The sequence below is a fragment of the Molossus molossus genome, unplaced genomic scaffold (assembly GCF_014108415.1).
Source record: "Molossus molossus isolate mMolMol1 unplaced genomic scaffold, mMolMol1.p scaffold_m16_p_22, whole genome shotgun sequence".
Lineage (NCBI taxonomy): Eukaryota > Metazoa > Chordata > Mammalia > Chiroptera > Molossidae > Molossus > Molossus molossus.
This window is the reverse complement of record NW_023425358.1, coordinates 16,375,742-16,395,371: the sequence shown is the minus strand read 5'-3', so window position 1 is coordinate 16,395,371 and position 19,630 is coordinate 16,375,742. Positions and strand designations below refer to the sequence as shown.

The 19,630-nt window shown below is 51.0% G+C and overlaps 2 protein-coding genes across 3 annotated transcripts in view; one reads left to right on the top strand and one right to left on the bottom strand.

The window, feature by feature from the left end:
- Positions 1 to 283: 283 nt before the first annotated feature.
- On the top strand, positions 284 to 2,706 carry TMEM191C (transmembrane protein 191C). The gene is made up of 10 exons (XM_036277319.1): positions 284 to 453; positions 720 to 843; positions 962 to 1,012; positions 1,155 to 1,232; positions 1,396 to 1,452; positions 1,595 to 1,654; positions 1,804 to 1,868; positions 1,948 to 2,020; positions 2,343 to 2,389; positions 2,502 to 2,706. The coding sequence occupies exons 1-10, from the start codon at positions 299 to 301 to the stop codon at positions 2,704 to 2,706; spliced, it is 915 nt and encodes a 304-aa protein (XP_036133212.1). The 5' UTR covers positions 284 to 298.
- Positions 2,707 to 10,076: 7,370 nt separating this feature from the next.
- Positions 10,077 to 19,630, bottom strand: part of PI4KA (phosphatidylinositol 4-kinase alpha) — a 121,285-nt gene continuing 111,731 nt past the window's right edge. The window contains exons 44-55 of one of the 2 annotated variants that reach the window (XM_036277116.1): positions 17,828 to 17,957; positions 17,315 to 17,385; positions 15,922 to 15,994; positions 15,768 to 15,838; positions 14,805 to 14,914; positions 14,301 to 14,405; positions 14,083 to 14,208; positions 13,659 to 13,779; positions 13,117 to 13,276; positions 12,233 to 12,322; positions 11,594 to 11,677; positions 10,077 to 10,502 (exon numbers count right to left, since the gene is read on the bottom strand). In XM_036277116.1, coding sequence (XP_036133009.1) covers positions 10,451 to 10,502; positions 11,594 to 11,677; positions 12,233 to 12,322; positions 13,117 to 13,276; positions 13,659 to 13,779; positions 14,083 to 14,208; positions 14,301 to 14,405; positions 14,805 to 14,914; positions 15,768 to 15,838; positions 15,922 to 15,994; positions 17,315 to 17,385; positions 17,828 to 17,957 — 1,193 coding nt within the window. In that variant the 3' untranslated portion in view covers positions 10,077 to 10,450. Of the gene's footprint in view, positions 10,503 to 11,593; positions 11,678 to 12,232; positions 12,323 to 13,116; positions 13,277 to 13,658; positions 13,780 to 14,082; positions 14,209 to 14,300; positions 14,406 to 14,804; positions 14,915 to 15,767; positions 15,839 to 15,921; positions 15,995 to 17,314; positions 17,386 to 17,827; positions 17,958 to 19,630 lie in introns of those variants that run through there. The other variant, XM_036277117.1, reaches the window with a different exon arrangement.

Genomic DNA, 19,630 nt, shown 5'->3' with positions numbered 1-19,630 from the left:
GAATGTGATGTAGAGATCTACTTTTATTTCTCTTTTTATCGTGAGTTACTTTTCCCAGCACCATTTGTCAATGGTGGGCCCTCGTCCCATACCTTCATCTTGGTTCCATTCCCATTTGCTGGTGGCTGCCTTAGGAATGAGTATGCCCTAGCTGGCCCGTGAGTGATGAGGGAAAAACCAATGGGAATCTTCCTCCCCAAAGACACCTGCGCCCGGACGCCTCCAGCCGCCCATTGTGACGCGCGCGGGCCGCTGGTCCGGAGGTAGGCAGCGGCTGTGGGGCAGAGCCCGGGGAGCCATGGCCGAGACGCAAGAGCTGCTGCTGCAGCTGCAGAAGGACAACCGCGACGGCCGCCTGAGGAAGCAGGAGCTGGAGGAGCTGGTGCGTGTGCTCGAGGCTGAGAGCGAGAGCCTCACCGGGCGCCTGCAGGATCTGCGCGAGCGTGAGCGCAGGTGCGCGGGGAGCGCGGCTCCACTAGGCAGGGCGGGTGCGCGACGGTCGGTCGGTCATGCCGGCGGTTGCACCCGGGGCTTCCTACAACCTCCGGCCGACCCGTCAGTACTCTTGCCTGCCCAGCCCGAACCTATGCTCTGGGCCGTCGGGACCGGGGCTATCTACTCAGGGGACCCACGAAGAAGAGGGTGGAGTCTAGAGCACGGAGACCCGACGTGGGCTTCCTCGGCCCGATCAACGGTGGGAGCACGTTTTCCCTCTGCAGCCTGCAGCGGAGGCGAAGCCAGGCGGCGCAGGCCCTGCGAGGGGAGGCGCGCGAGGCAGCGCGGGAGCGCGCGGAGCGGGCGCGCGGACTGCTGGAGGAGGCGGAGCAGCGCAAGAGGGACCTGGTGGGGACTGGGTCCTGGAGGAAGCAGTGCCTTCAGTGAGGGCGGGGCCGTGGATAGGCCAGGGAAGGCGGCGAGGGCATCAGAGAGGCTCCAATCACCCCCTCGATCCTGTCTGCAGGAGCAACACAACCAGCAGCTGCAGGGGCAGTGGGAAGAGCTGTCAAGTCAGGTATGTTCAGGGAATGCAGTTTACTTCCCCTAGAAGACCCGCTCTAGTCTCCGCCCCCATTTCAGCCCCATCCCCGCCTCCCAGGATATTCCCTCGGTCCCTGAAGCCCGCAAGCCCCGCCCTCACAAAGCTCCACCCCCAGCTCTTTTACTACGGAGGGGAACAACTGAGTCAGCAGCGCGCAGAGCAGCAACTCGGAACCCAACTGTTAGCGTTGCAGGTGCTTGGGTGGGGCCCTGAGGGCTGGAGCAGCAGCGTGGGTGGGACCATGACACACCGTGGGCAGGGGTGGGGGTGGGGTCCTGAGGGTCGGGGGCGAGACCCTGAGGCGCGGCTGGATACCGGGCGACCCCGCGCCTCACATAACTTGGATTCAATGGAAGAAACAATTGGAGTTATTGGAGGCCAAGCACGCGCTGCAAGCGGAGGGCCTGAGGCAGGTGAGGGCGGAGCCAGGTTCGAAGGGGTGGGTCTGCTTTGGATGTGGGTGGAGGCTGGGCTGGTGCAGTAAAGTGAAAGGTGGATGTGTACACAGCCCGGCCCCCCTCCCCCCGAGTTTAATCGAAGCTCTCCGCATCCCAGGGCGTACAGCGGACGGAGGAGGCCTGGGCCAGCTTCCAGGAGCAGAGTGGAGTCCTGCAGGTGCCTCGCCCCCCTGCCCTAAGAGCCACTCACCTCAGACTCCACTGCCGTCTCCATCCCCCCTCCTCCAGAGCGGCGGCGGCCCGCCTCCCGTCCCCACCTCCTCCGACCCTTTCCCAGTCCTGAGACCTCACTCCCACCCACTCCAGGAGCTGCAGGGGAAGGTGATGGAGGCGGCTGCTGCGCTGGATGCCTCGCGAAGCAGCCCGGAATTGTAAGGGATTAAGGCGTGTTGGGTGTGGCGGGGTAACTGTGGCTGGAGCAGATCGCCCATCTCGACGCCCGTTCCGCAGCTGCAACTCTCAGCCTCGCCGGGTGCAGGACTCCGCGGGGTCCCTCATGGAGGAGGTGGCCAAGGCTGAATGTGTGAGCGCGCGGCCCGGCAGGGCGGTCTGGAGTCTGGACCGCTCCTACAGGGGGGTTACGGCACACCCACCGGAGTCCCGTCCCCCCCCCAGGTTCCCCCGACGGAACCACCCCCATGGGGGCCCGCCCCCGGCAGACCCGCCCCAAGGAGGCTCCTACTCACGGGGCCCGCCTCCCCACGAGGGCCCGTCCTCCGACGGACCCGCCCCCAGGGAGGCTCCCACACACCGGGTACTAGTCCTGCGATTCCCGTCCGCTCGTGAGGTAAGTCGCCGCTCCCAGGAGGCAGGCGCAGAGCTGGACGCCGCTCCTCTTCCCGTAGGAGAAGCGGCTGTTCGGCGGCACGGGCGCGGGCGCGACGGGCGTCAGGTGAGCCAAGGGGCAGGCGGCGGGAGCACGGGACTCTGGCCGGCGCCCCCCACACCCCGACACGTACCTTGCGGGCCACGGCCTGTTTGTCTTTGCGTCCATCGGTCCGCAGGCTGTGGGCACTGAGTGCGCTGCAGGTGCTGCTGTTGCTCCCGCTCGGCTTCCTGACGCTGCCGCTGCTCTACGTGGTGCTGGTCAACCCCGCCGCCTTCCGCCGCCTGCTCCCACGACTGGGCTCGGACACCGCCTTCCGCCGCTTGCGCTACACGCTGTCCCCGCTGCTAGAGCTGCGCGCGCGCGGGTTGCTGCCCGCCTAGGACTCATCATGTCGGCCGTGGTCACCTCTGTCTCACGTGTGGTTTCTCCGTGTCTGGGGGAGGTCAAGGGGAGACTCCTGGAGGTGGGTCGTGTGTGTGTTCCTTGGGGCCCAGCAGTGGGCTCTGGCACCTCGTCCTCAGTGGGCGCGGGGCCTTCCAGGTGGACCTTGCGTCTAGAGAGGCTGTTCCGGCGCCCCGCAGCAAGGGGGCTACAGCAAGGGGGCTACCCAGGCCGGGGCCTCGGCCTGAGCTGGGCGCGCCCTCTCCCGGCGTTCGCACCAAGGGCTCTCAGGCGCCCCTTTCCTACAGCCTTGCTGCGGCGGCGCAGGAGCCGCAGGAGCCGTCTAGGAAGTTAGTATCTTATTACTTGCCTTTTTTTTTTTTTTTTTTAACCCTGCTTGTGAGTGAGCCTGGCAAGGTGGTGGGAACGGGGAGGGAGGTGGCCGGTCAGGTCTCCGTGGAGGTCTGAGTCCTTTGACCCGGCTGCCTGGTGGTTATTCATATACCCGCAGCGTCCCGCTGATGGTTCTCTCGAGGTGGGTTCCCCGCGAGGCAGGGCAGCTTGGCTGTATTTTCTGTGGTCCAATTCTGTGTTCTCGACAGCATCTTCGTGGGGAATCATTATTTTATTTATGTGTTCCGCTTAGTAGAAATGAACCTTGGATTCATTTTGAATGATACAAAATACTGCTCAAATTATATTTACAGGTTTTTAAAAGTATATATATTAAAAAATATTTTTTAAAATTGATGTTAGAGAGGAAGGGAGAGGGAGAGAGAAACATCAATGAGAGAGAACATCAACTGGCCGCCTCCTGCACGCCCCCCACTGGGGATGGGGCCCACAACCTGGGCATGTGCCCTGATTAGGAATCAACCAGCGGACCTCTTGGTGCATGAGTCAACGCTCAACCACTGAGCCTCATGGGCCTGGACGCATTTTTTTTTTAAAGTGAAATTGTTCTATGTACCTACTTGCCCACACATACAAGTGTTTGTTATGTTTTCTTGTTAACCAGTCGTTTTCTTACTGATTTGTATTCTCTAGTCCTTTTTGTGTTAAACTTGCTTATGGAATCCTGCGTATTAAATTTCATTAAATTTAACAATTGTGCAGTGTTTCCTAAAAAAATCCATTCTTGCCTTGGAATCATAATGACATTCTTATACTCTCAATACTTTGTTGGTGTAAATATTTTGTTTTTCCATTCACCCATTGGGACTTATGAGGGTTTATGGTGTGAGGATCTTTTGCATTTTCATAGACATTTTAGACTTGGCTTGTCATTTTCCATAAAACAGTCTGTATTTTAGAGATCACTGTGCAGATAATTACATCTTCCAATCCTCAATGTCACTCTCCATTTTTTATTTCCCTCAGCAATGTTTTGATTTTTTTGGTGTAGAGATCTTGTACATTTTTATACTTATCCCTAGGTATTTTAGGTGCTATTAAAAATGGTATAAATTTGCTGTGGCCAGTTTGGCTCAGTGGTTAGAGCATCAGCCTGTGGTCCAGAGAGACCCGGGTTCTGTTCCCTTTAAAAGCATGTACCTCGGTTGCAGTTTGTCCCCGGCCCTAGTTGGGTCGTGCAGGAGGCAGCCACTCCATGTGTCCCTTTCATGTCAATGTTTCTCTCTCCCTCCCCCCCCACTCTATCTGAACCAAAAATGGAAAAATGTCCTCTGGTGAGGATTAAACAAAAATGGTATCGATTTTTAAAAATTTCATCTTCCAACTGTTCATTTCTAGCATATAGAAATATAACTGACTTGTATATTCACCTTTTTTACTCGATGCTGCTGAACTTATCATGCTCTGGCCAGTTTGGCTCAGTGGTTGGAGTGTCGGCCTGCGGACCAGAGTCCTGGGTTCGGTTCCCACTAGGGGCATGTACCAAAAAAAATAAAAATAAAAAAAAAAAGAACTTATCATTCTTTGGTCTTTTCTGTACGTTCCTCGGGATTCTATAGACAGTTTAATTTCTGTGAAGGGCAGTTTCTCTTCTTTTCCAATCTACCTACTGCTGGTATTACTGCCCAGCACCCTATACCATACAATACTGGAAGTGGTGACAATAGGCACCGTTGTCTTGCTCCAGATCTTAGGGGAATACCTTTAGTATCGTAAGTATTTCATCATTACGATGTTAGCTATTTTTCTTAGATGACCTTTATCAGATTGAGGAAGGTTCCACCTATTTTTAGTTGGCAGAGTTTTTATTATAACTGGGTGTTGAATTTTGTCCATTGTTTTTGCATATATTGAAATGATTATATGGTGTTCCTTCTTTAGTTCATTAATGTCAATTACACTGATTGCTTCTTGAATGTTAAGCCAATCTAGCATTCATTACTGGGGTTAAGTCCCACTTGTCATGATGGTCCTTTTCTATACATTGTGTTCAATTTGCTAATTTTTGGGTAAAGATTTTTGTAGCTATGTCCACAAAAGGGATACTGCTCTGTAATTTTACTTCCTGGAAATGTCCTTGCATTGAAAAAAAAATGTTATTGATTTTAGAGAGGAAGGAAGAGGGAGAGAGAGAAACATCAATCAGCTGCTTCATACAAGCCCCTTAGTGGGCATGTGCCCTGATGGGGAATCCAACCTGCAACCTCAGGGTGCCTGGGACAATGCTCAACCAACTGAGCCACACCAGCCAGAGTTGAATGTCCTGTTTTAATATCAGGGTTATGCTGCTTTCATAAAAAATGAATTGGACCCTGGCTGGTTTGGCTCAGCAGTTGGAGTGTCGACCCACAGACCAATAAGTTGTGGGTTCAATTCTGGTCAAGGGCATGTACCTCAGTTGCAGTTCGTCCCTGGCCCTGGTGGGGTCATGCGGGAGGGAACCAGTCAATGTGGCTCTATCACATCGATGTTTCTCTCTGTCTCTCTCCCTCCCTCCCACTCTATCTGATAAGTAGAAAAATATCCTCAGGTGAGGAATAAAAAATGAATTGGGAAGTGTTCTATTTTCTGAGAGTGTGTAACATTGGCATTATTTCTTCCTTAGATGTTTACACAAGTGATTTTCAACCCTTTTCATCTCACAATACACATAAACTAATTACTAAAATTCAGCAGCACATCAAAAAATATATTTTGATTCATTCACACTAAACGGCTATTGTTGTGTTGGCTGCTGTCATTTAAAAATTTTTTTTCTTTATTGATTTTAAAGAAAGAGGAAGGGAGAGGGAGATAGAAACATCAATGAGAGAGAACATCACTTCCTACATGCCCCCCACTGGGGACTGGGCCCACAACCTGGGCATGTGCCCTAACCGGGAATTGAACTGGCGACCTCTTGGTGCATGGGTCAACGCTCAACCACTGAGCCACACTGGCTGGGCATGTTGTCATTCTTTAATTTGACAATCTAAGAGTAAAGAGGTCAGCATCCCTGACTAAATAGTCAGGTATTGCATGTTTTAAAAATTCTTGCAGCACACTAGTTGAAAGTCGCTGGTTTAAACTCATCTTGGTTTTATGATGAAAATTATAATTATGTTGTTTCATATATAATGACATTATTATGATTATAATAATTATACCTTAATGTTTTCTTTAACACAGAAAACTGTATGAATTGTATTGTAAATGTCTTTTCAGGTCTGTGGCATGCCTTTCTTTCATATAGTCCAAATTAAACTCCTTCTCCCATTTTTTTGGTTCTGTTTAAGAAATCTTTGTGTATCCTGAGGTTAAGACATTCTCTTCTGTACTTTCTTCTAAAAGCCGTTAAAGTTTACCTTTAACATACAGCTCTTCAGTCTATCTGGAAATGATTATACCAGATATGAGGTAGCTAATTAAGATTTTTTTTTCTGTATCGATATCCAGTTGACACAAAATCATTATTGAAAAACCGCCCTGGCCAGTTTGGCTCAGCGGTTAGAGCGTCGGCCTGCGGTCCGGAGAGACCCGGGTTCGGTTCCCGCTAAGGGCACGTGCTTCGGTTGCAGTTTGTCCCCGGCCCTGGTTGGTCGTGCGGGTGGCAGCCACTCGATGTGTCTCTTCACATCGATGTTTCTCTCTCTCTCTCCCTTCCTCTTTCTCCCTCCCACTCTATCTGTACAAAAAATGGAAAAATATCCTCGGGTGAGGATAAAAAAAAAAAAAAAAAAAAAAGAAAAACCCATCTTTCTCCTATTGCCCTGCATGTTTGTTTGTAGGTATGTTGATGGATTTCATCTCTTTATAATTTATTTGTCTTTCCTGGTACCAGTAAAGGAGTAAACATTGTCTTAATTATACTGTAGCTTCACAATATGTGTTGATATCTAGGTTTGCTGGTCCTCAAGATTGAAATATATATATATATATTAAATCCTCACCTGAGGATATTCTTCCATTTATCATTAAATAGAGTGGGAGGGAGAAAAGAGGGAGAAAAACATCAGTATGAGAGAGATACATCGGCTGGTTGCCTCCAGCACAACCCTACCAGGGCTGGGGATGAACTGCAGCTGATGTATGTGCCCTTGACCAGAATTGAACCTGTGACTTATAGGTCTGCAGGCCATTGCTCTAACCATTGAGCAAAACCGGCCAGGGCAAAATAGCTGTACTTTGACCTCTGCATTCCCATGTCAATTTTAGACTTGCCAATTCCACTACATTGGGATTTTGATTGGCATTTGCAGCGAAACTACAGACCAATTTGGGGAGAACAAGTATCTTTATAATATTGAGTCTTCCAATCCATGAATTCCAATCTATTGCGCTAACCATTGGCTGCAGTTCATCCCCGGCCCTGGTAGGGTTGTGTGGGAGGCAACCAGCTGATTACTGTTTAGATCTTAAACATTTGTAGTTTTCAATATTTCTTATGAATCTTTCATTAGATTTATTTCTTGGTATTTGATGTTTTGATATGCTGTTGTAAATGGTACTGGTTTTTTTTACTGATTTTTTGAGAGGAAGGGAGGAGAGATACATCAATCAACTACCTCTTGCACGCCCCCTGCTGGGGATCAAGCCTGAACCTGGGCATGTGCCTTGACCCAGAATTGAACTGGGACTCTCAGTCCATGGGACAAAGCTCAATCCACTGAGTCACACTGGCTGGGCTAAATTGTACAGTTTTATTTATTTTTTAAATCCTCGACCCCCTCCCCCCCAGGATTTTCTATTTATCTTCAGATAGAGCGAGAAAGAGAGAGAGACACACACCCACACACACATCGATGTGAGAGAGAGACATCAATTGGCTGCCTCCTGCACTCAAGGAATCAAACTGGTGACCTCCTGGTGCATGGGTCCATGCTCAACCACTGAGCCACACTGGCAGGGGCCGAGGATATTTTTCTATTTGTCATCAGATAAGAGTGGGAGGGAAGGAGAGAGAGGGAGAGACAGAGAGAAACATCGACATGATAGAGCCACATCAACTGGTTGCCTCCCGTACGACCTGACCAGGGCCGGGGATGAACTACAACTGAGGTATGTGCCCTTGACTGGAATCGAACCCTTGACTCATTGGTTCTCGGGCTGACACTCTAACTGCTGATCCAAACTGGCCAGGGCTAATTCCTGACTTTTACCTGGAGTGGTTAATCCATTTATACTTAACATAATTAATGATGTAGTTGGACTTAAGTCTATCTTTGCATGATCTCTCTGTCCCATCTGTTCTTTTTTCTTTTCTTCTTCCCTTCCTGCCTGTTTTTGGATTAACATAATATTTTAAATTGAATTTATTGAGGTGATATTGGTTAATAAAGTTACATAGGTTTCCAGTGTCCAATTCTATAGTACATCATCTGTGTTTACCACCAAAGTCAAATCTACCATTACCATATATTTGATCCTCCTTACTATTACCCCACTTTCCCCTCGTAACCACCATATTGTTGTCTGTGCCTTTGTTGTTTGTTCAATTGTTGCTTTCAGTTTTATATCTCACATGAGTGAAATCATGGTTCTTGACTTTTTGTCTAAATTATTTAATGTAGTATTTAAAAAAGTTTTGCCCTGGACAGTTTGGCCCAGCAGTTGGAGCACTGGCCTGTGGACCGAAGGGTCTGGGTTCAATTCTTGGTCAAAGGCATGTACCTGGGTTGCAGGTTCTATCCCTAGCCCCAGTTGGGGTTATGCAGGAGGCAACCAACTGATGCTTCTCTTACATTGATGTTTCTCTCCATCTCCCTCTCTCCCTTCTACTCTGTCCGAAAACCCATGGAAAAATATCCTTAGGTGAGGATTAACAAAAAAACAAAAAGAAGTTTCTTTTAACTTACATATTGGCTTATTTGTATTTTAATTTATACTTCTAGGATTCAACTGCACTTCCTGAAGCTGAGCATTTGTGCTTTTCACCAACTCTGGAATCCCATTAGAAACTGATTGAGCCCTGGCTGGTTTGGCTCAGTGGTTAGAGCGTCAGCCTGCGGTCCAGAAAGACCCAGGTTTGGTTCTCACTAAGGGCGCGTACCTCAGTTGCAGTTTGTCCCCGGCCCTGGTTGGTCGTGTGGGTGGCAGCCACTCAATGTGTCCCTTTACGTTGATGTTTCTCTCTCTCTCCCTCCCACTCTATCTGAACAAAGAATGGAAAAATGTCCTCGGGTGAGGATAAAAAAAAAAAATTTGATTGAAGCTTCTCATTCAACTTTCTTTTTCTTTCTACTTCATTTTTTGTAATTTCATTGTTATCTTTCATTGATTAGTTTTCTCTTCACCTGTATCTTATCTGCTATTTAATTGATTGCACTTTTAATTTTAGTGACTTATTTTCAGATGTTCTATGTCATCTTTTTTTCTTTTTCTTTTTTTAGTTTCGGGTCTTTACTTTTTATCTGCTTAAAATAATTAGAGGGCCATAGTGGGTGGGAGTAGATGGCTGCTGCTGGGGGCTAGTGGCACAAAGATTTTGGAATGAACAGACCACCTGAACGTGAACAAGAGAGAAACAGGAAAAGACTAGAGCAAAGCAGGACACTAAGTGATGCCTGCACTGAGGAGAGATGTGGACAGGGCAGCCAGGTGGCTTCCATGGCAGCTCTGAGTGGAAACAGCTTTGGAGTGAGAGAGCAGCTAGGGAAAATGCAGTTACTTTCGTACATCCGCACTGTGGTGAGTCATCTTTGTGAAGCTCATCACCAGAGTGCATGGCCCTGACCCCTGCAGCACATATGATGCCTGACCTCCCTGTACAGGGTGGCCAGCCCTAGCTGAGAGGGTCCCTGAGAGGGTCCGCAGCTGGCTGGCCCTTACCCCTTTGTTTCAGGACTTTGAGCAAACACTGTCCTACTCTGTTCCCAGCACATCCAGGAATCATCTTTCAGCTGAATATGCACTTGGGACCAAACAATAAACTTGATATTCAAGTTCAACACAGCACTTTATTTTCTTCATGTTGGTTAAATCTTAAGTGGAATATAATTTTTTTATACACAAGAAAATACTTCACGTACCTATGAAATAAGACAGGTAGGGAATGTGTTCAGTGCCAACAAAGTATTCCACCCATGCAGAGACAGTGCTATTGGACGATTGTCATTTTGTTTTCACATGCCACATGTGGGACACACCAGAGGTGGCCAGGCTCTGCAGGGGTGTACTTTTGTCTTATTTGTCCTATAAAAATAATTCCACTGGATGAAATGACAGGGCCACTGGCAGTTCACCCCCTTTGACCTTGCACAGTGGTGGGGCACGGAAGGGCTCACAGGGCTCCATGATTGTGAATGGCTTGGGTGGGTGGGGCCTACAACAGCTGGTGCTCAATCACCATCCTCAGTAGGGGATGTCATTCTGATAGTACTGGATCATGTCGTAGGTCCGGCTCCTGGAAGACCAAGAATTAAGGCTGTAAGGAACCTGTGTCTGGTGCTTTTCCATGTCTGCTTCACCCCAACACCTGCACTTGAGTCCCCTGTACTCCCTCCCTGAAGGTGCAAATGCAAAATTGCAGACCCTCTGGCCTCCTGCCAGCCCCTCCCATGCCTGGGAGATCCCTCCAACCCCAGTAGCCACATTGTGCCCCCATCTCCTGCTCCGCCTCCTCTGAGTCCGCTTCACACTCAATGGGCTTGAAATGTAGGCTCAAGAGAATGGCTCTTCCTCAGCCAAATTCGTGCCCTTGGTCCCAGGGCCCAGGCACTGGACCGACCCAAGGGTCCGTCTCTAGGTGCTGCCCCTGTACCAGGTTGCCACTCCAGACTTTCCTGGCATGTGGCACCCAAATGAGTGATACTGTGCTCAGCCACCTACATCATTTCACCAACAAAATAAGTATCAGAAAAGACCTTTTATTGCCTTCCAAACCTGTCTTGCTGACTCAGAGATACCATGTTCCCCAAACCACCCTGAACTACCTCCCATTTCTCTGCTCCCTTGTCAGCAGAACCAAACGGTGCTGCTCCTGTGCTGTCCTGGCCCTGTCCCATTCTTGTTAGGACCTGCTCAGCACCAGTTCTCATTCTTCTTCTCAGGTTCCAGCAGCTTCTACATGTCCCTGGGGCTCTGCCTTCAGAATCCTAACTCACCTCTTCTCACAGCTCCAACATTTATCACAGCAATGGCTGACTGGCAACCCCACCCCCACCCCGGCCACTGCTCCTCACCCAGCCCTGCTGGGCCCTGCACCATTCTCTTGAGGCCATCTTCATTTGTGGCTCCCTTGGCCTCACAGGCTCAGCCCCAGGTGGGCATGGTTTCTGGCCTTCAGGCCTCTGCCAGGTGTTCCCCTCAGCATGTCCCAGGCCCTTTCAACCAGCCCTCCGTTACCCTGAGAAAGCTCCCTTCAGGATATTGGGACAATCTCCCAGAACATCAGCTTCCTTGACACCTGACCCAGGCATCTTTCCAAACAGGTGCCCAGAGAGCACTGAGGTATGGTGGGTGATGCAGGAGGGAGGGCAGGAGGGGATGACTTGCCTGTTACTGAGGAAGCAGCTCTGAATGACCTTCATGATGAAATTCGCAGCTTCTCGCTCAGTCATATTGGGGCTGAACCTGTGCCTGGCAGAGAGGCTGTATCAAGGCTGCTGTCGCCAAGTCACTCCCTCTAGGCTACCCTCCCCACAAGATGTGCTCTTGCCCATACACTAAACTTAGCACTTGTAGGATTTGCTCAGCTGAGGGTCAGGCCCCCAGAATGTTCCCCTCTGGGGACAGTGTTTTCAGGGTTAGGCCTGGCCTAATGCGGAGAGACTGTTCCCAGCTGCCCTAGAGGGCTCTGTTCCCTTCCCCAGAACCTCCTGGGCTAAGTGTCCCCATGGCTGGGGGAGGACTAGCATGGAGGCCAAGTCTCTGCAGTCCCAGGGCTCTGGGACAGCACTGCCTCCTTGATCAAGGAAGGGGATTCTGGGTGTGTCCTCAGCTGTGGCTAGCAGAATCCAGGGCACCTTAAAATACAGTCTGGTAACAAGGTCTCACCCTTGAATCCTGTCTTCTCTGGGGTTCCAAGGAGAGTACTCAGCCTCAATAACCATCACATTAACCCCCACTTAACAGGGCCCCATCTTGGGGGACAAGTGCTCCCCCAAAACACCTATGTGTCTGCCTAGGACCTACTTCAAGAGCTTGATTGTCTGACCACGGAAGCAGGGCAGGCCCGTGTCCAACATGAGGGTGACCAGAGAGACGACTGCGTCCATGTAGGGCCTGGGGAGAGGCAGGGAGGGAGGTGAACAGAAACTGGTAAGTGGGGTGGCTCTGCCCACAGTCCTGTGGCCCACATGCTGCTCAGTAGCTGCTCACTGCCTGTGCTCATTTGCTGGTTCCCCCACCTCTCTGCTACCTTTCATGTCTCACCAGGGCAGACCCTGCAGCATCTAAGCTGGGGCTCACACATCCCCCCTGAATAGACTGAGAAATCATGCTTTGTTCCCCCCACCTGAGATCTCCAGCCATGGTTTCTGTGCCCAGCTGAGGAAGTGCAGGCTGCAGCACAAAGGTGCCCTAACCCTCCTTCTCTTCTGGGGTGGTGTGCACCAAGGGACGTGACGTAGGCTCTGACAAACTCTGGGTTGGAGTCCAAGTATCACCACACATTGCTGTGGGACCTTGGGCACATGACACCCTGAAACCAGGACAGTGAATCTCTGGCATGAAGTCTGGGGGTGGCAGGTGCTCAGGCTTGGGTGAATGAGGTGCTTAGAGGGGGGGAACTCTAGGCACTGACAAGTGAAGCCAAACCCAAGAGGCTGCAGGACATGGCTGGACTGATGCCCAGGGCAGAAGACACTGGCACAGGTGGGCAGAGAGAGGCGACAGGAAAGCAAGGGTCTTGGCTACCAGGTGGCCTCCAATACCTCCCTTGCTCTCTTTGAACCTCAGTCCCTTCATCCATAAAGGGACATGAGAAGGCCCCATGGGACCTTATTGGGTCTGGCCTTCCTAGATGAGTGGCACCCAGGACTGGTGCCAGGCTGCCCACACTCCTCCCCAGGGCTCACCGCACAGCCAGGTAGCCTCGGACACACATCTCCATGAACCACTTGAAAGGTGTGGCCTCCATCTTGCCTCCCATGATCATCACCATCTCATCTGTCAGCTTGATATCCGGTTCCCAGCCAAGGTTGCCGCCTGGCGAGCTTTCGAACATGAAGCCAAAGTCTGCAAAACCCCAAAAGCCGTTGGTGATAGGATCAGATACCAGGGCAAGTATGTGGGTGCACTTCAGCCAGGGCTGGGAGCCAGCAGCTCCCCGTGGCCCAGGAGCTGGCCACAGGTCATGTTTTCTTAGGGATGAGAGGGGAGCAGCAGGCGGAAGACAGGCCAGAGCAGAGAGAGGCTAGCATCTAGGCTGGATGAACTCGGCTCCAGTTTCCAACCCCAGAGCTCTCCATGTCCCATGGCCCCAGCTGCTATTCTCAACCCCAGTGCCCTCCTGGTGGCCAACAGCTCAGCTCTCAAAACTGGACTTAAACCCTGACCCTTCCCAGCTGGGATTACAGGGGTGAAGGAAAAGGAGGAGGGAGGTGCTGGGCTGGCTGACCGATATGGATGATGTGGCCCTTCTTGTCCAGCATGATGTTGCCGTTGTGCCTGTCCTTGATCTGCAGCAGGAACAGCAGGAGGCTGTAGGCGGCCATGCTTCGGATGAAGTTGTAACGTGCCTGTGTGAAGTGAGCCTGGTGTTAACGATAGCTCTGAGGGCTGTGCCTGCCAGGGCCTGCGGGTGCTCTCCTGACTCCATGTCTGGGACCTCCATACAGGGGCAGTAGGCCCCTTCCCCCGACACCCATGAATTAGCTTTCTCCTGGGGTGTCCATCTCCAGGGTTCCTTAAAGCCCAAGGAAGGTTGTGGGGTGCCCTAGTTTTACCCCCAAATGTAAGAGGACTCAGAAAAGCAGGGTAACCCTGAGGGGCAGGGTGGACAGCACAAACAAGCCCAGTCTTGGAGCTGTCCTGCTGGTCACCTTCTGGAAGGCCAAGGTGGACTCGTCCCCATACTGGCGTGTGAAGTAGTCATACATGCCGAAGTCTGTCTGGCGCCCCAGCTGGTCCCGAGAGGTGCAGTCGGGGATGCACTCGATCACCCCACACTAGGGAAGAAGGCCAAATAGCAGACCTGTGAGCTGATCTATCTTGGCTAAGGCCTGATGGACAGCTGCCTGGGCTCCTGCGGGAAACTCACCCCAGGGGCGGTGGCCACCACACGGTAGGGAAAGACAAAGAGGTCCAGGCCAACCAGTTGGAAGATGTTTTTGAAGAGGTCGATGATCTGCAGGGCCAGCATATCCTGGGAACAAAGGAGACACAGGGTAGGGCCAGCCTTCTCCTGCTCACGTGACCCATGGGGGGGTCCTCTCTGGTGAGAGAAGGAGGAAGGCCTCAAAGAGCAGGAAACCAGAGGGACTGGCCTCACTGACCACCAAGTGCTGGACTGAACTGCAGTCTGGTGGGGTGTATAAGAGGTACGCAACCTCCAGGGCAGCTCCCTCTGGGCAGCTAGTGGGTGCAGAGCAGGAGGGGTCCCTGGAAAGGGCCCTGGGTTTGGAGAAAGCCTTGATTTACTCTGCAGCACATGAACCAAACAGAAACAAAGATTGGTGTTTCCACGCATGATGTTTGACTGTGAGGCCTGCCCAGAGACTTGGAGAGAGGTAGGCCTAAGCCAGACCTGGGCCCAGTCCCTTACCTGTCGGCAGTCGTCTCCCACTTTGAAGATGGCTGCTTGCCAGGAGATCTTCTGGCCATCGGCCTCCTGTGTGCCACACTGGTCCTCTGAGTCTGAGCAGCACCGCAGACCTATGTGTGGTAGGTGAGAGGCTGCCTGTTAGCCTGAGGGCAGTGAGAGGCCCTGTGAGGGTGCCAAGTCAAACCCTGCTTAGGGGCCTGGAAGGAGCCCTGGGAACCTTGGGGATCATTACTGCACAGCTCTGGGGAAGCTTTGAGGGCCCAGCAAATGTCTGAGGTCAGCCGGTGGAGTCATAGGGCCCAGGGGCTTTTCCTAGAAATGTTTAAACATAAATGGAACTGAAGACAGACCCTACTTTTCATTACAAGTGAGGATGCAGGTGTGCTCAGGGTCAGTGGTAGGCACTATGAGCTGGGGGGCAGGGGAGTCTGTCTGTACCCTGTGGTGCCTGGCAGGACCTGGTGGCCAGTGTTCAGGTAAGGCCATGGAAGCCACATCTCTGCACTGGCTGGGGACACATCCCCATACTGGGTTAACTAACATCCCCCCAAATTCATGCCCATCCGAAACCACAGAATGTGACTTATTTGGAAAAAGGGTCTTTGCACATATAAACAAGTGAATGAGACCATAATGGATTAGGGTCGGCCCTTTATGAGTCAAGGAACTGTGACAGAATTGTTAAAGCCACCTAGTCTGTGGTCACCTGCTTGGCAGCCTGAGCAGATGAGTATAATTCCCAAAGCCCCAACTATTCTGTCTCAAGGTCTCTTGGACTGACTTGGGGCCAACCTTTAGGGGACTCTGTTACTGTACATGGGCTCTGTGCTGTCACCAAATGAATGGATGGATGGCCATGATCCCTCATGGGGAGCTGGTAACAAACTAAATGTGCCAAAAGAAAGTGGCATTAGCAAGAAGAGACACTTAGATCCCAAACTACATCAGAAATTCTCCACTGACCTTCTTTTTCAAGTTCACTAACTCCACATCGTTTCACCTTAAATTTAGCCAGATACGGAGCTTTTGCAGCACTGCAAACAACAGAAAGAAGTGCACAAGTGATACAGCTAACAGGAAGCTCATGTGTGAGAAGCTGAGGGGGGGCGGCCTTCACCTTTGCATGGGTGTCCCTGACTTGTAGTCAATGTCCAGCACGATGGCCTCAGGGTTGCTGGGCAGGTAGCAGCCTGTGCAGGGAGAGAGGACAAGTCACAGGGAGTTGAAGTGTGATAAAGGTGAGGACACAATCCATCTTCAACACAGAATTCTCTTTGCAGAGTCCATCCTGCAGATGGGGTGGTGCACAGGGGCCTCTGGGTCCTCATCTATGGCACCAATAACTGATTCGTGGCCATAAAAGGTCCATCTTCCCTGATTCTGTGATTTCCCCCTGGGTCCTTTCTGATATCTAACAAAGAAGCCACCACCTCCTGGGAGACACTTCTCCACAAGGATGCAAGTCCTCAGCTTGGACCCAGCCCGCTACTACTGGGGCCCGCATGGCTACCCAGTGCAGGTGTGGAGTGGCCCGCTCTCACATGACCCACAGGGGTGTCCTGCTCTGCTCACCTGAACACCCTCAGTTCTTGGACTTAGCCCACTAACTGTAGCTCCCCACTCTCAGCACACGTGTCAAGTAGGAGGACAAGAAAAACCCCTTTCTTGGCCAAGGAACTGGCAGTTGCCCTGGGGGAGCATGCCCCTGTGCCCCCAGGAGGTGGAGAGCTCTGGGAAGTGGGCTTTAGGAGGGGCCCTGAAACAGGAAGGACTGGGTCTCCTGGGGAGCAAAGTGAGGCCTTGCTGTGAGGTACAGATGGGCTGTTGTACCAGGGGAAAGAGGAGCAAACCAGGACCACATGGTCCCATCCCCTCTCACTCTCCTTTACCTGCCTCTAGCCTCTCTCACAGATGCAATCTCTACTCCTTTGCTCGAGGGCCCTGGCCGGCTTCCCAGTGCCTCCAGGAAAAGATCCAGGACAAGTCCTGGCAACATGGTCTTCAGGGATGTAGGGGCTCGCTAATGAGGGAAATGGAAGCCCCTTATGGATGTCAAGCCTTCTCTGAGAAGCTGAGCTGTTGTCCATGCTGAGCAGGGCAGGGAGCTCAACAGAGTAAGTCAAGGAAATGTTTAAACCGAGGCCCCATACTGGCAACCTTGCTGAGACCAGTTGGTGTGGACATCTGCACAAGACGCTCAGGGTTTTGAAACAAACAAGTTTATACCAATGGTTAAAAATGGAGAGCTGAGCAGTGAAGCCTAGATTTAAATCTTGATTTGAAAAAGCACAAATATGACCACACTGAACTCAAATTCCTGTGTGGCAATAGCTATAGGCACCAGGGAGCAGCTTCCCACACAGGGGTCATGGTCCTAAGCACACTGTGATGCCCCCAGTCCAACCCCATGCCCACTGTGTGGCTGACACTGCTCCTATTATAGAGTTCATGCCCACCCCGTAATCCTCAGGGAAGGCAGTGGCCTTAGCCTCCTGAGGCCACCTGCTCACCAGGCTGTACTTTCACTTCAGACAGAGCCGACAGACAAGCCTTCTTTCTCTCATCTCCTTTAGGGTAGGGCCTGTGAAACAAGACAGAAGTGCTGTGTTTTCCGTGGGAACTGGCCTGTAGGACTTCTGGGGGACATCCACAGCCCTCTCCTATCTGACTGCCCTCTCAGTTTCTCTTCTTAGCTCTAGCATCTCCTGAAGGCCCTGCCGAGCTCAATTCCTCTAGGAGCACAGCAGTTCCTTCCCTGTATTCCTCTTCGAGAGGCTAGTCAGTTTAACAACGGGAGCTGTGAAGGAGTCTGGTTTTCCTAACAAGGCTCCTTCAGAACTTGGAGAGAGCAGAGTGGCCTCAAACTGTGGGACAATATCTGGAATGAAACCAAGATATGTTTTCTGAAGCTCGCATGGCTGTGCATTTTGCTAAACTTGCAAGAGGCAGAGATTCCCCTTCCCTGTTTATTTGCACTCCCCAGGCAATTCCCACCAGCCAGGACTGGCAGGAGTGCCGCTTACTTGATGATGGCCGATACGTTGGTGATCTTGTTAAAGAAATCAAATTCCCGCTGGTAGAAGTCCTTGGCTGGGCCTGACAAGGAGCCTGTGATCTCTTCCACTAACTGTTCCAGGAGGTCACCAATGTCAGCTGACAGAAAAACCAAGAGGGTGTTGGTAGCTGAGACACAAAAATGCCCCAGAGGAACCCCGCACATTTCCCAGATGCACAGTCTGGATATTTCCTGGCACCTAGAACAGTCATCATCAGAGTGTGGTCTGCAGATTCCTGGGGGGTCCCTGGGACGCTCTCAGTGAACCCCACAGTCAAAATAACACCAAGAGGTCATTTGCCTGCCTCAGTGTGTTGATGCTTGTGAGGCTGTGCACAAGCAGTGGGGCCAAGGGTACGAGTGGTCACTGGAGCCTCATGGCTCTGCTCTAACTGACGTTACTTAATACTGAAAGCTAAAGTCCATATAAACCAAAGTTGTTGTTTTTTTTTTTTTAATTTTGTTTCTGTCTCTTGTAGCAAGAAGAAATAAAGAAATGTAAAGGGACAAACAAGATCAAGGTAAGCTAAGGAGAAGGGGAAGAAAGGAGGACTGAGAAGAAAAGGCAGAAGAAAGAAGATACACCAGGGAATGTTTGTTCCTGAAAAAGGATTCTTTTCTCAAGCAAGGTCAGCCAACTTTTTCCCGAAAAATGTTCAAATTGAATACTTTATTCTTTTATTTATTTATTTTTTTTGTGGTACGTGGCCCTAGCGGGAACTGAACCCGGGACTCTCTGGTCCGCAGTCCGACACTCAACCGCTGAGCCAAACTGGCCAGGGCCTAAACCAAAGTTCTTTGAGGGTCCCAGTAGTTTTGTTAAATTTTTAAATATATATTTTTTTAAAGATTATTTAAAAAATTTTGTTGATTTTTATTTTATTTTATTTTATTTTATTTTTTTTTTGTACAGATAGAGTGGGAGGGAGAGAGAGGAAGGAGAGAGAGAGAGAAACATCGACGTGAAGGGACACATCGAGTGGCTGCCACCCACACAACCAACCAGGGCCGGGGACAAACTGTAACCGAAGTACGTGCCCTTAGCGGGAACCGAACCCGGGTCTCTCCGGACCTCAGGCCGACGCTCTAACCGCTGAGCCAAACTGGCCAGGGCTTTATTTTATTTTTTTAAGGTTTTAGTTTTTTATCCTCACCCGAGAATATTTTTCCATTCTTTATTCAGACAGAGTGGGAGGAGAGAGAGAGAGAGAAACATTGATGTGAAAGAGACACATCCAATGGCTGCCACCCGCATGAGCCAACCAGGGCTGGGGACAAACTGCAACCGAAGTACATGCCCTTAGCGGGAACCGAACCCAGGTCTCTCTGGACTGCAGGCCAACGCTCTAACCGCTGAGCAAAACTGGCCAGGGCAAAAATTCTGTTGATTTTTAGACACAGAGGAAGGGAGAGGAGAGAGAGAAACATTGATGTAAGAATGAAACATCAATCAGCTGCCTCCTGCACGCTCCCTATCAGGGATAAAGCCCGAGACTCCAGCATGTGTCCTGACTGGGAATCGAGCCAGCAACCTTTCAGTGCATGGCATGATGCCCAACCGAACCCTGGCCAGGGTGAGGGTTCCAGTAGCTTTTAAGGGTGTGATGATGATTAAGAAGTTTCTGTTTGAGAACTGCTGCTCTAGGTGGTTGCCTTGTTTCCACATGGGGTCACTGGGTCAAGCACAGGGGCCACTACTTGGGAGAAGCAGCTCAGCTCAAGCAAGAGAGTCTCACAATTGCCTGGGGAACTGTAGGGCGGGACCAGCAGG